This window comes from Acanthopagrus latus, chromosome 19, assembly GCF_904848185.1.
Source record: "Acanthopagrus latus isolate v.2019 chromosome 19, fAcaLat1.1, whole genome shotgun sequence".
Lineage (NCBI taxonomy): Eukaryota > Metazoa > Chordata > Actinopteri > Spariformes > Sparidae > Acanthopagrus > Acanthopagrus latus.
The window spans coordinates 8,059,844-8,073,685 of NC_051057.1; the positions used below are offsets into that span (position 1 = coordinate 8,059,844).

A 13,842-nucleotide genomic window follows, 5' to 3' on the forward strand; every position below is an offset into this window, starting at 1 on the left:
TGACATGTTCAAACACATGCAACTTTTTGTGTTCGTCACCCCTCTGTAGAACGCTGAAATCAAACATAATTTTGGTTGCTTATAGTACCGTAACATCAGATTTAATGTAAAAAAATCAAAATAATCACTTAAAGTGTATAGTTTTTAAAGATATGTAATTGACTACAGTTGAAAGGTACTGGAAATACTTGAAAAATGCACTGTGAAAATGCTTCAATTTGACTCTGAAATAGTTGTAGGAACCCTGTAAGGAGAATCTTTGACAAATCAGCAATTTCACTCCAGTGCATTCAAACACAGACCTCATATTAAGGTGTTTGGATTTCATTTTGTTGGTCGTATCAAGATGGTTTGTGCTTGACACATCTTCCAAGTGCTATTGTTGAGTTTTAGCGCCCTTTAGCTTTAGCAGAGCTTGCTAACAGATTGTTGGGAGTCACTGACCTGCGCTGTGATTGGATGCGATTTAAATCCCCCTCTAATTTATGGCCATATTGTCTCTGCAGTGCTTCACAATAGTTCAAACCTTTCATCACCCCGGCCACTCACTGAAACCTAAGTGACCCCCCCCCCCTTTTTTTTTTTTTTTTTTTTTTTTTACCACGCAGGGCCAATAGTCAAGAGCAATATTAGGCTTAGAGCCCTCGCAACAGTGCCTGCATTCACAGTCAACGATGTGAGTCTGACACCCATTGTCCCAGGAGGCATCCATAGACTAGCATGCTGCTGCTAACTGGCAGCTTTTACAGAAATGATACTTTCCCAAGTCAAGAATAGCTGCGGCCTGTGGGATTGGTCCCTGAGGAATCTCTTCAGCCAATTCCATTATGACAGTGTTTATAAAAAAAAAAAAAAGTTTATTTTCTTGCAATGCACATCAACCATAAATGGTCATTGTATCGTGGTTGTGGTTTGAGTCAATGACGCATGACTGCATCTTGTTTTTTACTAGTGCCTGAGAAGACATTCTTGTTTACGTGGCTTGATTGCCGTCAGGTCAGCGCTGAGCCCTCTTCACACAGTGTGACACATGGTTACATCCTCCTTTAAGGTCAACCGTGTCCAGTGGCCACTTGTGAAAGAGATGTCAGTAATTGGAAGGGATTATTATTTTGAAGGTTGGTCTCAACCCGGGGTCAGCAAGGACGTTTGGAGACCAGATGATGCAGTGGAGGTGGTCCCTGTGGCCCTTTTGTGTTAGTGACGGTGATGGGGGCCCCTGAAGCTCTTCATCCTAAGATTAGCGTAGCAAACATTTGGCCCTACTGTGTCTCCGTTCAACAACCAACAGACTCTGAAATTGTTTTGTAGCCATCGTGTTTTGCAGGAGCTGTGCAGAGGATTGTTGTTCATCTCATCATCTATTTTAGGATTGATGGTGTATTGTTGTGGCCGCCTGCCTGACTGGCCCAGGTGTGTCATCATTGTTTTCGTGCTCTGTTGCTGCCGAGCAGAATGATGGCCAATTTTGTGCGTCAGCTGCTTAGGAAGGAAAACTGCACCAGCAAGCTATTCACTGAGTGAAGGTGAGGAGAACGGCTTACAGAAGGGCTTCCTAATTCATTAATAACAGTGAACGATTATCTGCAATTTTCTAAACAGCATCTGGAACTGTCTAATTACAGAAGATTGATGTTGCTGTGAAACAGTTATTATTTCTTTCTGATAACTATATGCTGTCAGTTGCCGAACAGTTTGTGTTTGTCTTGTGTTGTTGATGGCTTTTGCAGACATATTATCAACAATAAGAACACAGCTTTCCTAAAATATGGCTTAGAATTAAGTAAAATACGCATACACTGCTTCACTCATTTCATCTCTCTGTTACCGCTCCTTTTTCTGCCAGACAAACAGCAACAGCAAATGCCCGCTTCTTCCTTTAGTCTGTAAATCAACAGTTGTAAAACATGCTCACAGTTGGAACATGAATGAGTTTTAAAATCATGTAGAGCTGCAGTGATTATTTAATGAAACGATTAGTTAGGTAGTCGACTGAAAGCAAATTATTTGCCAGCAGGGCACAAAATTAACACCAACCAACAACCAAATACTGTAAAAATATACACATGGCTGACAGATCTGCTTTAAACTCCAGCAAAATATTGTATAGAATGTTGTAATCCTGTTGAGTAGCTGGTAAAAATTGAACATTCACCAGTCATTTGGCCAGTGGAAAAAAAGTTAATTTTGTATGCTGATTTGCCAGCTATTAGAGCAGCAAAAACATAAGGATTTCTCTTCTTTTCTTTGTCTTCTTTCTGGTAACTACACTGGTTGGTGTCACAGCTCCATCATCATAAGTCACACTTTTGGTGTTGATGTATGACTGGTACCCCCCCCTTTCCTCATGTGAGCTGTGTGTTTTGAGTCATAAGCGTTGAGTCATAGGTGTCCTTAGTTAATCAGTTTTGATTACTGTTGGAGGCTCTCTTCTCTCAGTGAATGCGTGGTTTGGGGGTTTTAATGATTAACAACTCCCTACTAAAAATGTTCTGCAGGTGTTGTGTAGTGTTCAGTTATGCACTGTAATGACACATTTCCACTCAGAGTTTTGTGCCGAATAGCCAAATATGTTTTTAAAGTTACTGTGTTATTTTTCTTCAAATCGTTGGCAGTAATGAGTATGGTTCAGTGGTCGCGCTGATGTTAAACTTCTCTGAGCTGCATTTTGGCTTCATGTTTGTGACTTCAGTTGGAAGATGCTGTATGATATGCTTTTTCTCTTTTTTGGAAACTTGTTGAGTACTCTACCGTGATGCTGAAGCTTTGTGGGAAAGTTATTCTGGTCCGGGTCCTCAGAGAAAGCCTAAATGCTATTTTAGTGATTTGTATTACATATCACCCCTTGTGAAATACCAGCCTAAAATTAGCCCTACTTGGGCTTTTCACAAACCATTCCAGACTTTCTTAATGGCTGTAACTGGGCTGTGTTTAGACAGTCTATCCCACTGGGTCTGGGATCCACTATAAAGCATTGCAAGCTCCAAAAAGTTCCTTTTATGGTTCTTTTAGTGTGTCCATTTGTAAAGCCACTGTAAATTATCACAAGCACAAGACAACTAGCCTTCTTTACTTCAAAGTCATCTCATGTTGCATTCTCCAAATTAAATTTTCCAGAGATCTCCATTTAATCGTACTGTAACCTTATCTCACTAACTATAAGACTAAGCTGCCTAACAGGATTTATTGCATTACCTTAATTGTTTTGGGTGATCTTTGTTGAAAAGCACAGCTAATGTTTTAGCATTATTTGATGAGGCACGAGGGTTAGATCTTTGGATTGTTACCCCCTGGGATTAAAGGTATTGTGACATATGGCAGGTCCATTTATCCCCTCTGCCTGAAGAAACAAAACATGGATCATATACTGTACAGAGCACCATTAACTTAAAATCAATCATTTGGTGACACACAATGATGTCACGCTGTATACCAGTGGCAAAACCATGCTGACCTGTCAAGTTTGATAGCCCGGCTGCACTTTAAGATTTGTATGCTGTTTTTAAGTTGAAACCCGAGGGAGCTCCTTCTCTGTGTGTATCTCCCCTTCCTCCCCTCTGGTGAAATTTATGGTTATGGGCCCTGTTTTCGCTGGGGCGACTTTGTTCCAGGAGGCTGTCGATGTCTGCCACACACTTGGATAGAACTCCAGGATTCCCACACTACACATGAGAAACCAAGGACTGTGGGCTCTCTGATGAGGGGCTGTACTTTAGAAACTCTTACTGGAGACTTCTTATACGCAGAGTTGAGGTTTCCTGTCCGACTGTTGCAGTTGGGCATATAACTTGGTGATCAGAAGATCAGATCAAGAGACTCGCCTCAGCCTTCTCAGATTAAGTCTTTGGAACGAAGATGACAAATTTATCCTCTGAATAAGCTTAAGTAGCCCTTGAATCTGTAGCCTTTAGCCCTGCATTGGATTAAAGTCATTAGACATTAGACAAGGCAGCATTCATTTGACATCCTTTATTTCACAAGTTCGGGACTAATTATTGATTGATTAATACAGTCATTCAGCTTAGATGACGATATGAAATACCCTTAATTGATTTTCCCCATTTATTATTATGTAATGATAATATTTTTTGAATATATTTAATGACATTTATTTTACGAGCTAATAGAATCATTAAATGTACTGTAGTTGATAAGGAATACTATATGAATCATATATTAAATACATTGTGCCAAGTAATTTGAATCTAAATAAAACAAACAAATGCTTGTTCTGTCTGTTGTTACTCAACAACTGGCCATCCAAAATTAAAAGATTTTTATGGAAGACTCAGGATTTTCTTGATAAATTAGCAGACACTCAATTGGATTACTTACAAAGTCTGTTCGTAAGTCAATCACAAATCCCTATATCAAGATGGAAATCAACATGGACTGCCTCAAGAGTTTGGATGTGTAAGAGCGTATCTGTGCGGTGAGGGAAGTGCGCTGTGCTTAAAATGTAGCATGTCAGATTTGCAAGGCAGAATTTTCAAAGAAGAGGCAGCCACAGTGAACTGGTTAGATGCTGCAAGGACAGGTGCTCATTTCAGTTTCAGTCAACATGTCATCAAGGTAAGTAATAGGTTATAGCATTCTGTTTCTGTCATGTGGATACTTCTAACAGCACAGTGACTAACAGTGTTTACACATAATTGGCCTTGTTTTTCTGTCAGAGCCAACCTTATGGCATTCTTGCATGTGACTGGGTCAGCCCCATGCTGGGCAGAGCTCATAACTTGTTAAAGGCCAATGCAGCTGATGGGAGCAAGAAGGATAACCGGCTACTGTCTTTGTCCACAACATTTTAGGTTAAGGAACTTGGTTGCTGTGCTCAGTGAAAGGAACAGGGACGCTGTTTGATGTGGAGGTAAACAGACTGAGCGTGAAGCATAGCCAGGACCAATTGGGGTCTGCCCTGTCTTGTGAGACTCAAATTAGGCCCCACTGAGGTGTAAAAGGGGCATGGGAGGAAAGGGGAGCTATTGGGGCGTTATTGAACTTGCCAAAGCATACAGCACACAAGTCTGGTGAATTGGCTTCTCCAAACTGATAATGGTTTCCATTAGAAGGGGGGCCCACATATGCAGGAGGCCCCTTGGCATTAACATGTTAAGTACCTTTTACAGGACTTCCAGGTGTAGAGCAGCAGAGCTTCCACAGCCCAGAATACTTTCACCACCATGTTTGGCCTGTCTGCTCAAGCTGTAACCATGGAAAGACGCAAAACAGTGCCTTGTGCTCACAGGGCACCCTGGTTTGTGTGAAGGCCTAGAGATGTTCTTCTTTATCATCCATCTCAATTAAATGTTTGATAATAATCAGCATTGTTGTAGTTGTATGCTTTAAAAAAAACCTTTGTCTTCTTTAAACCATTGACGTTGCCCAGAGTTGGGAGATGTATAGAATTAGAAGAAGTTGTTTTTTGTACAACTTACTAAATGACAATTATCAGACTAAGTTTTCTACTGCAAGCTTTTCATCACACAAAGCCCTTTCTCTTTAGGATTAGGATGCAACTAAAACTAAACAGTGTCCTCTTGTTCTCAGTGCAGTGTTTGCCCCCCAACCTCAGCCACCTTACCTCCCACTTCTGCCCCTTGACAGGTGTACTAAAGGGGCCCGTCTTTGTTCTTGTTGGACAGCTCTGGCCTGCTGATGTTCCTTTGCCTACATTATAGAGCTTGGGGAGCAACTGTAGTCTCTTCATCCTAATTCCTGACCAGTTTAGCTGCCAGCTAGAGGTTGCACGGTGGGGGGATTTGCAGTTTCTCTTAAAGAAAGCATCGTTGGAATGCCAGCCTTCAGAGCTTTGCATCAACAGTAGGCGGCGGTGGTGGTGGTTGTGGTGGTGATGTGGGGGGGGGGATAACCATAGAGAAAGGTTGCCTGTCTTTCCTCACTGTGACAGACAGCTCCACAGAGAAATGAAAGAGGGGGAAAAACAAATTCCTCACTCCACACTGGGTATCTCATTTATATGCGAAGGACTAAAGAGAGAAATATCCAGGGGTAAATGTGTCTGTTGTCTAGAAAGAGATTTTGAGTTATTTTAGCAGTGTTTCCCCTGGATAATTGTCAATTCCTGATCAGATGTTTTTTTACTGAAGTTTGCATTATGTGGTTATACTGTGTATTCCTCCATACCAAACTTAACATAATGCATTTCCTATATTCAGCTGTAATTGTGGATAATTTTTCATTCACTTCTGGTTTCCTGCACTAACAGCTAGCCAGCCTGACAAAGGCAGCAGCCCGCAGAGTGGGAACATAAAAGCCCCCCACCTAGGTGGAAGGTGCTGTGTGTCTAGCCTAAGGCTCTTTTTTTAAACGCTAGCTCTTTGTGCATCCAGTCATGGGAAAAAGAGCTTCAAAGGTGTAGCAACAGGGAATGCGTCGGTATGAGTATAGAAGGCTGGGAAGGCAAGGTTCTCCTGCCTTTTACCAGCTGCATGTAATCTGCTAATCCGAAGAGTGGACTGCCGGTGGTCTGTCGACAGAGGTTGACCAGGGCCACTGACCACAGGAAGTACATAGGGATGGGGATATCAAAGGATGTATGGGCCACCCATTGCAGTGACCCTGCCCAAGTGTTAAAGGTTAAGTGGAACCGTTTTAACGGACCCCTTATAGTTGGGCAAATAGTTCAAACTTCAGATTCCTATGATTACGGGCTCATTTTGAGCATTACGCATAAATACCTTAAAAATGTGGGAGGGTTATGTGAAAGAATGCGGCATTTCACCCCGGCCAATTAAAGAGGAATCCATCTGAAAGAAGTAAAGGTTATTGAGTCACACAGTGATTGATTATTAGATCGACGTTTTGTTTCTTGTCTTCTGAAGAAGGGGGCAAGTTTCAAAGGTGCCCCTTGAAATCTAGCCTTACCATAGCTTTTGATGAATGCACAATTTCTTTGAAACAACTGCCACTACAGAGTCCTAGTTGGTTATTTAGGGTTGAGTCGGTGGAATGTCCAGCTGTGGTCTGACTCAATAGGAGACACTGAGAGGTTTTGATTGACATTGGTCATGGCTAGCCTGTCCAACATCCTATTTAGCCCCCTCTGCCAAGAGCTCCTTCCATTTGATCGGACCTCTGCAAACCCAGTTGTGACATGTTTAATGATTTCACACTTGCTTTATGGCAATAAGCACCCCTCCATTCCCTCAAATGTTTTGAAGCATAAATAATACATTGCTCCCATGATTTGCAATGCATGACTGAGCATAGCTAGGGTCTGAGCGAAAGGAATGTTGCCAAGTCATATTGTGTCAGGCCCTAGTGGAAGTTGTGTGCTTCAAAGAGTCAAGCCATTGATGCCAAGTACCCTAAGTCAGACAGTTTCCTTATGGTACACATAAAGAAAAAGCATCAGCATCTTCATTTCAGTGCTTATGATCTTGCACAACAAAAAAAACCTACCTCTTTTTAATTCTTACTTAAATATCCTTCTGTCACTAAGAATGCAACAACATTGACATATCTCAAAAACAAAGCATTTGTGCAAGACTTACTGCAAAAACCATGTGCACATGTAAATGTAAAACAGATGACTATGGCTTTCATTTGGTAAGAAGAATATGTACAGACTTTTTGTAATGTTTGCTTTTTTACAACTTTTGGATGTTATGTCATAGGCAGTCATAATGTCAAGGATTGAGTTTTAGATTTAAAATTACTGATTGATCTGCATAGAGATACAGTCTTTATTAAATATTATGTTAGAATAGAACTGAAATTAGAAATGAGGGTCTCTGGCCTTATGTGAGTGCAGGTTGATAACATGTCAATGTCAGATAGTCTCTGCTCCAGAAGGGCATCAGAATGTTTTGGTAGTGAGGTGTCATCTCGATGGTGAATGATCTGACAATGTTTTCATTATGGATCCCCCTCCTCCCCTCGCTCCTGCAACTCCCATCCTCGCTCCCAAACAAGAGGCTGGAATGTTGGGTTTCCATGACGCTAATGAAGTAAAAACCTGGCAATGTGTTACTGGCAGCCTCAGAGCAGCTCCTGATCCGCGGCCTCCTTCTCATCAGGATCAGAGTCTGATCCCCCTGTAGCCTTCATTCACCAGGGCTTATTATGCCCAGGAATGTCTCTCACTCGCTCCTTCTCTCATAACCCCCACTGAAGCAGGGAAGTGGGGTGCAGGGGTAAATTTGGGACAAATCCCAAGGGAGAATACTACCCCAAATAACACACAGCCCCCCAATCCCTATACCCACCAAAACTCCTCCCCTATCACTTCTTACAATTCTTGCACAGCCAACCATCAAACATTGACAAAGAGACATACACACACACCCCTTCTTTCCTGCGAAAAGTGAAAAGCTGCCGTTGTGATTTATTGTTCCATAAATGCTTCATGTGGCAGGCCCATGAGGCGACCTGCCCTCTGTTTGCTAGTGGCCCCAGGGACAATAGTAAGTTTTCAGCCCTCAACCAAGACCTTGCGCAAAACTCAGGGGTCTTCCATGTGGAAAACAGAATGACCATCTTGGCAGCATGTTTCTTTTTTTGACAATTTTCAGATTGCCAATATTAAAAATGTAAACATCTTCTCTTTCCAAATATTCTCCCTCATGTAAATCACAACAATATCACTATAGAAACAAAACAATCCAGTCAGATGTTCCTTTAACCAGCCCTCCCTGGTGGGAACAAGTCCTTTTCTCTTTGTGTCTCATCCAGAATGGCAGTTGAGGGGTTAAATAATCAGTCTCTGTACATTATCCCGTGTCCTGCTGGGCTGGTGGACGCAACCATAATGTCTTGCTAATTAGCCTCCATTTAGGATGGTCCAATAGGCCACACAACCACCATTGAAGATTGAAGCCCATGGAGCTTTGCAAGGGAAGACCCTCTGTCTCGTGGGCATTCATGGTTTAGGCTCATCCTTAATAAACCTCAAGCTCGCCCAGGCTTGATGCCTCCAGGACTTGGGATTCAGTTACTCGGTCGATGAATGGGGTGTATAGCCTCTGTGGGGATGATTTAGGCCATTGTGTGTATTTTGTCATTGAAAGGATAATGTCCATAAATGGGATCTAAACTGACCAGGACCAATTAAGGGCTCAGGGGTTGAAGCGGCTCATTGTAAACTTTGACCCTTATCAAATCATTGTGGGTTGGGATCCCCATATAAGGCTGCAGGAGATAAAGTCTTTGGGAAGTCTGTTGACAGTAAAGGATAAACACAGCAAAACATTTGGTTAAAGGAAAATATGACATATTTTTAGCATTTCAAATCTGATTTTCTTTTGCATTTTCTCCGAAGATGTACATGAAAACTTTCTGTCAAGCATTTTACTCGACTCTGTTTTCTAAGAGTAAATGTTATACAGCTACAAAATTACTGAGCATAGTTCTTCTCAGATACAATCATTTTCCAAGTGACATAGTAATCCATGGTACCAACAAAGAGTTTGACCTTCTCTCTACTGTGTGTGCACTGATGTATACCGCATGTGCAACAATTGTATAGGCAACTCAGTTTGATGTGTGGTTGTGCCAGAAGTGCACTGCTGGCCCTTTTCCTGCCTTGTGGGGAGTTGGGCAGCTGAAACAAAAGGACGAGAGGCTTTCGTCATCAAAAACCACTAGGTCCTTGGCACAAGAAGGAGCTGCACATGACATCTGATGAAGATGGATGAAGATGGTCTCTATGGTGAAGGATAGGACTCTCCAGGTCCTATGGAGCAGCTTTTTGCCCAGCTAGAAGCAGCAGGGCATCTTGGCATAGAGTAGTTCATGTGGTAGTGGGACAGTTTGCTTTGTGCCTGTCTTATATAATCATTTTGGGGTTTTGAGCTGTCTTTTGATTTATTTGCATGTGGACTGTTTGCAAGTGCTTCATGCTCACCTGGAATTACCTCTCAAACTCATTGCTGTTATTTCCTGGAGTTATTACACTTCACCTAATCACTCCAGATATTTTGGTTTTCATTAAGAGGCCCATTGTTGATTGGATTGCAGGGCTGTGCTGATTAGCTGCAATTAAGTTGTCAGTAAAGTGGCAGCAGGTATGACCATTTGGCACATTATGACTGCCGTGTCTCATTGCTAGAGGGGAAAAAACATGGGCTGCCAGATTCCTGTAAGAAAGGCTGAACATGCTATAGAGAAAACACATGAGTGTGGTTTCACTTTAGGGAGTTAATGAGTGAAATTTGAGCCACATATTGTGTCGTTTTTGTGGTGCTTCACACTGGATGATGGATTATTGTTGTGATATTGTGACCCGTTGGTCAATGTGAACTTGTCACCTGCTGGTCAGTTGGCTGGATTTCCGGGTCAGGCCTCAGCTAGCATTGTCATGGCGGCCACACAGACCCAGCATTATTAGCCCCACTGGCGGCACTATTTGTCCCACTCCAAAAAAGAGGGCTAATGAATAAAAGAAAAAATGGGAGACAGCTAAAGTCTTTCTGATCCCCCTTTCCATGAAGGGGTAATCCAGGGGTGATCGTCAGCACAAAATGTGGCTTTGACTGCCTGTATCCATTCTTTGTGTTTGTGTATGTGTCTATGTGAATGTGTGTGCGTGTGTGTCTGTGTGTGTCTGTCTATATATCTGTATTCTTTCTTTCTTTTGCAACCTTAATTTACCAGGGTGGCGCAACAAGATCTTACCAAGAATAAGGTCATTAATACACATGACTGACTTTATTGGATGAGTTGATCACAACTTCTAAAGCCACCTACTCTATATTTACTTTAATTACAACCTAGGACTGAGGCATAATTTTGTCAAAATGCCAAGTATGTATTCCTACATGTGTGTGTTTTTGTGTGTCAGAGAAGCAGAGAGATGTGTCACCATTTACTTCACCACTTCCGTCTGAGTCATCTTTGGGATTATGTAGATTCCAATAAAAAAAAAACAACAAACACCTTAACCATAGTTCATGTGCTCATTTACATTTTTCTCATTTATGACCTCATTCCTCAACCATGCCAAGAGCACATTGTCAAGGTTACTTGATAGCAAAGTGCGTTGGGTCCCTTTTGTAAATGGTGATGACTCATCATTAGTAAAGTTGAATTTAGTACACAGAACTACATACCTGAGATGTTTTCTTTGGTTAAATGACTAACTAAGTGTTAACTCCAAGGAGAACACATTAGATCATGTTTATGTATGCACTGGGCTGTCAGGTTAAGTGTAGGTTTGCTGAGCAGTGTTTGACTAGACAAGCCATTGATTGCTACAGTGTTGACTAGAACTGCTGTGAATGGATGGCAGTAGTCTCACATGGCTGCCATGGTCACTCTTTCAACCAACAAAGCTGGAATGTCATGCAGTAATCCTGTTTCCAATGACGTTGCACCATTCATTTTAAGGCAGGGATACTTTTAAATAGCTGAACTCTTGGTCTAATCTGCACAGGTTTTTACAGCACATTCATTCTTAAGCCTCTATGCTGAAATCATACAGTTAATTTTTTTTCTAGCACATTTTTCTAGCACAGTTCATAGTTTAAAAGAGTACTTGTAAAGCCTCTATATTGCTGATGTTATGAAGCAAAATACTTGCACATAGATTTGACATCATTATAGCAGAGGAGCACTGAAGTGAACTGATTTCTTATCATCTTATTGATCAAAGGTTAACCAGGATAATGTATAATTTACTACCTGTCAAGGAGATTTCAGTGCTTGATATTCACTAGCCACTGTTGATGCTGATAATGTGCTATATTTACCAGTGACATCATGATTAATTGACGGTTAATGGTAGGAGAAAATGACCATTCCCATTGATCGTAAATCAAATTAATTGCAGTTTAAGATTTTTAACCATCTTCTTCAGCCGTAGTAGGAAGCTAAAGTACACGACAAGTCCATAAACCACATCCAGCCTTCAAATTTGCAATGGCATTTACTATGAGGGCTAATACATTTAGTTTATCGACTACACAAAGAGAATCCTATACTCCACAACACAGCCACACTTTGCTTATTACAACGTAGACAGCACATAACTCAAATGAAAGCATGAAGGAATGAAAGCATTGTGACTGAAGGAGGTTGAGAATGCATTAACTGCCACAATAAAAGTGTTTGTCTTCTGTCTTTGTAACTTTCCAGAGCACCAGGACTGTCTCCATCACGCGGTCCACGAGCGCCTTGGGGAGCTGCTGCGAGTCCTGAAGGCCATTATCAGCAAACACCAGAGCCTCAACTCGGTGGACATCCTCAGTACTGCTGGAACCGTCATCGCCACGGTCAAAGGTGAGCTATGATGACCCAAGCTCCCTTAAACACATACACACACACATAACTCAGAGCTTTCCTGTAAAACATACCAGCTACTCCTCCACACCTCCTTTGGTCTGTTTTCTGTCTCTGCTTATCTATTCCCCCTTCTCCCTCGACAGCTTTATCTACTGGACATCCACTATTACTGTGTCCTCCTTCTTGCACTGTCCTCCCAAGTTTTAAAGAACTTCCCAGGGAATGTTTCTGAGAAGTTTTCATATAGCTTCAAAGAGATGAAAGGCACTCAAATGCTTAGAATGCAGCAGCATGTGTTTCAAACCCCATACAGAGAGTAAGAACATAATATTTTGGAGTCAAATACCTGATTCAAGAGGCAGGGAGAAGCGGGTGTCCTTTGTGCTTTGTCTGCCAGTCCAAAGGGAACTGCACTGAGGAATCTTATTCAGTCTTTCATTCTCTGAGATTATGATCTGGCATGCAGGTCAATTCTTAACTTGGCTGCCACACAAGAATCCCCTGAGTATACCTCTTCCTAATTTGCATTGCAAAAAGGGCCATAGAGGGGCAGCACAGCTTTTTGAAAAGCTTACTATTAATAAGGAATGGTGACACGGTAAAGTGAACAATACGGAGGAAGAGCTGCATGTGAAATATTTTGATCAAGCCCGCAAACAAACACATAGGTGTGTGCATGTGTGTGTGTGCCATCAACATCACGTGCCATCCTTCATGCAGCAACTTGACTATTTGTGTGGCATTCAGACATGGTGATACACACAGATTAGGACCTTTTCAGTAAGGAAGATAGATTTGACAGCTTAATAGTCGTTCTAATTAAAGGAAATTAATGAATGGAAGGATTCTTAGGAATGTAGATTAAGATCCATCTGTTATTCAAAGCAGATGCTCATAATAGCTACTGGTTTAATGGCACCAGTATTAGTGATACATTTGAACAAATGTTTTGATAATTAACAAAAAATATTTACAGGCTTGGCACTTACTGTAGCTGCAAGATGTAGCCTTTCCATACATATATGCAGTGATGTATGCTGTAACGTCTTTTCTGCCACTAGGTGGCCAGAATTGTCCACTTCCTGACCCTCACATTGTGTCCATGGTAAAGCACATATACAGTTTAACCCCCATACAGTTTTCACTCCCAAACCTGAACGCTATGGATGATGCACAACATGAAGATGTAACATTTTCTAATGCCATTATTTATTGAAGTGTGTCCAGGAGGTTTTGTTTTTCTTTTGACATGAATAAAAAAAACACAAAACAATAAGTGTACTCATAAGAAATTCATGATTTTTTTTTTTTTTTTTGAGAGAGAGAATTTAGCATTTATACATGATTACACTTACAACAATACACACCAACACGTCATATGGTTGTTAATACAGTCTTGTATGAATTTCCTCCATCCTGTGATACTCCATGTTCCATTGCATGTCAAGATGCTACACCTTCGCATTACTATTTATTGGAAGAAAAGTTCTTCTTCGACCTGAATTCTGCGTTGGTCTTTTTGGCTGTCGAGTGTTTCGACAGTGTTGAGCTTTTCACTGAAACAATACCATTTTTTCCCAATGATGTAACTTCCACGTTTGA

The 13,842-nt window shown here is 41.4% G+C and overlaps 1 protein-coding gene across 3 annotated transcripts in view; it reads left to right on the forward strand.

The window, feature by feature from the left end:
- Positions 1 to 13,842, forward strand: part of arhgap29a (Rho GTPase activating protein 29a) — a 34,559-nt gene that overhangs the window by 4,255 nt on the left and 16,462 nt on the right. For all 3 annotated transcript variants that reach the window (XM_037079171.1, XM_037079169.1, XM_037079170.1), the window contains exon 3: positions 12,094 to 12,237. In XM_037079171.1, coding sequence (XP_036935066.1) covers positions 12,094 to 12,237 — 144 coding nt within the window. The remainder of the gene's footprint in view (positions 1 to 12,093; positions 12,238 to 13,842) is intronic.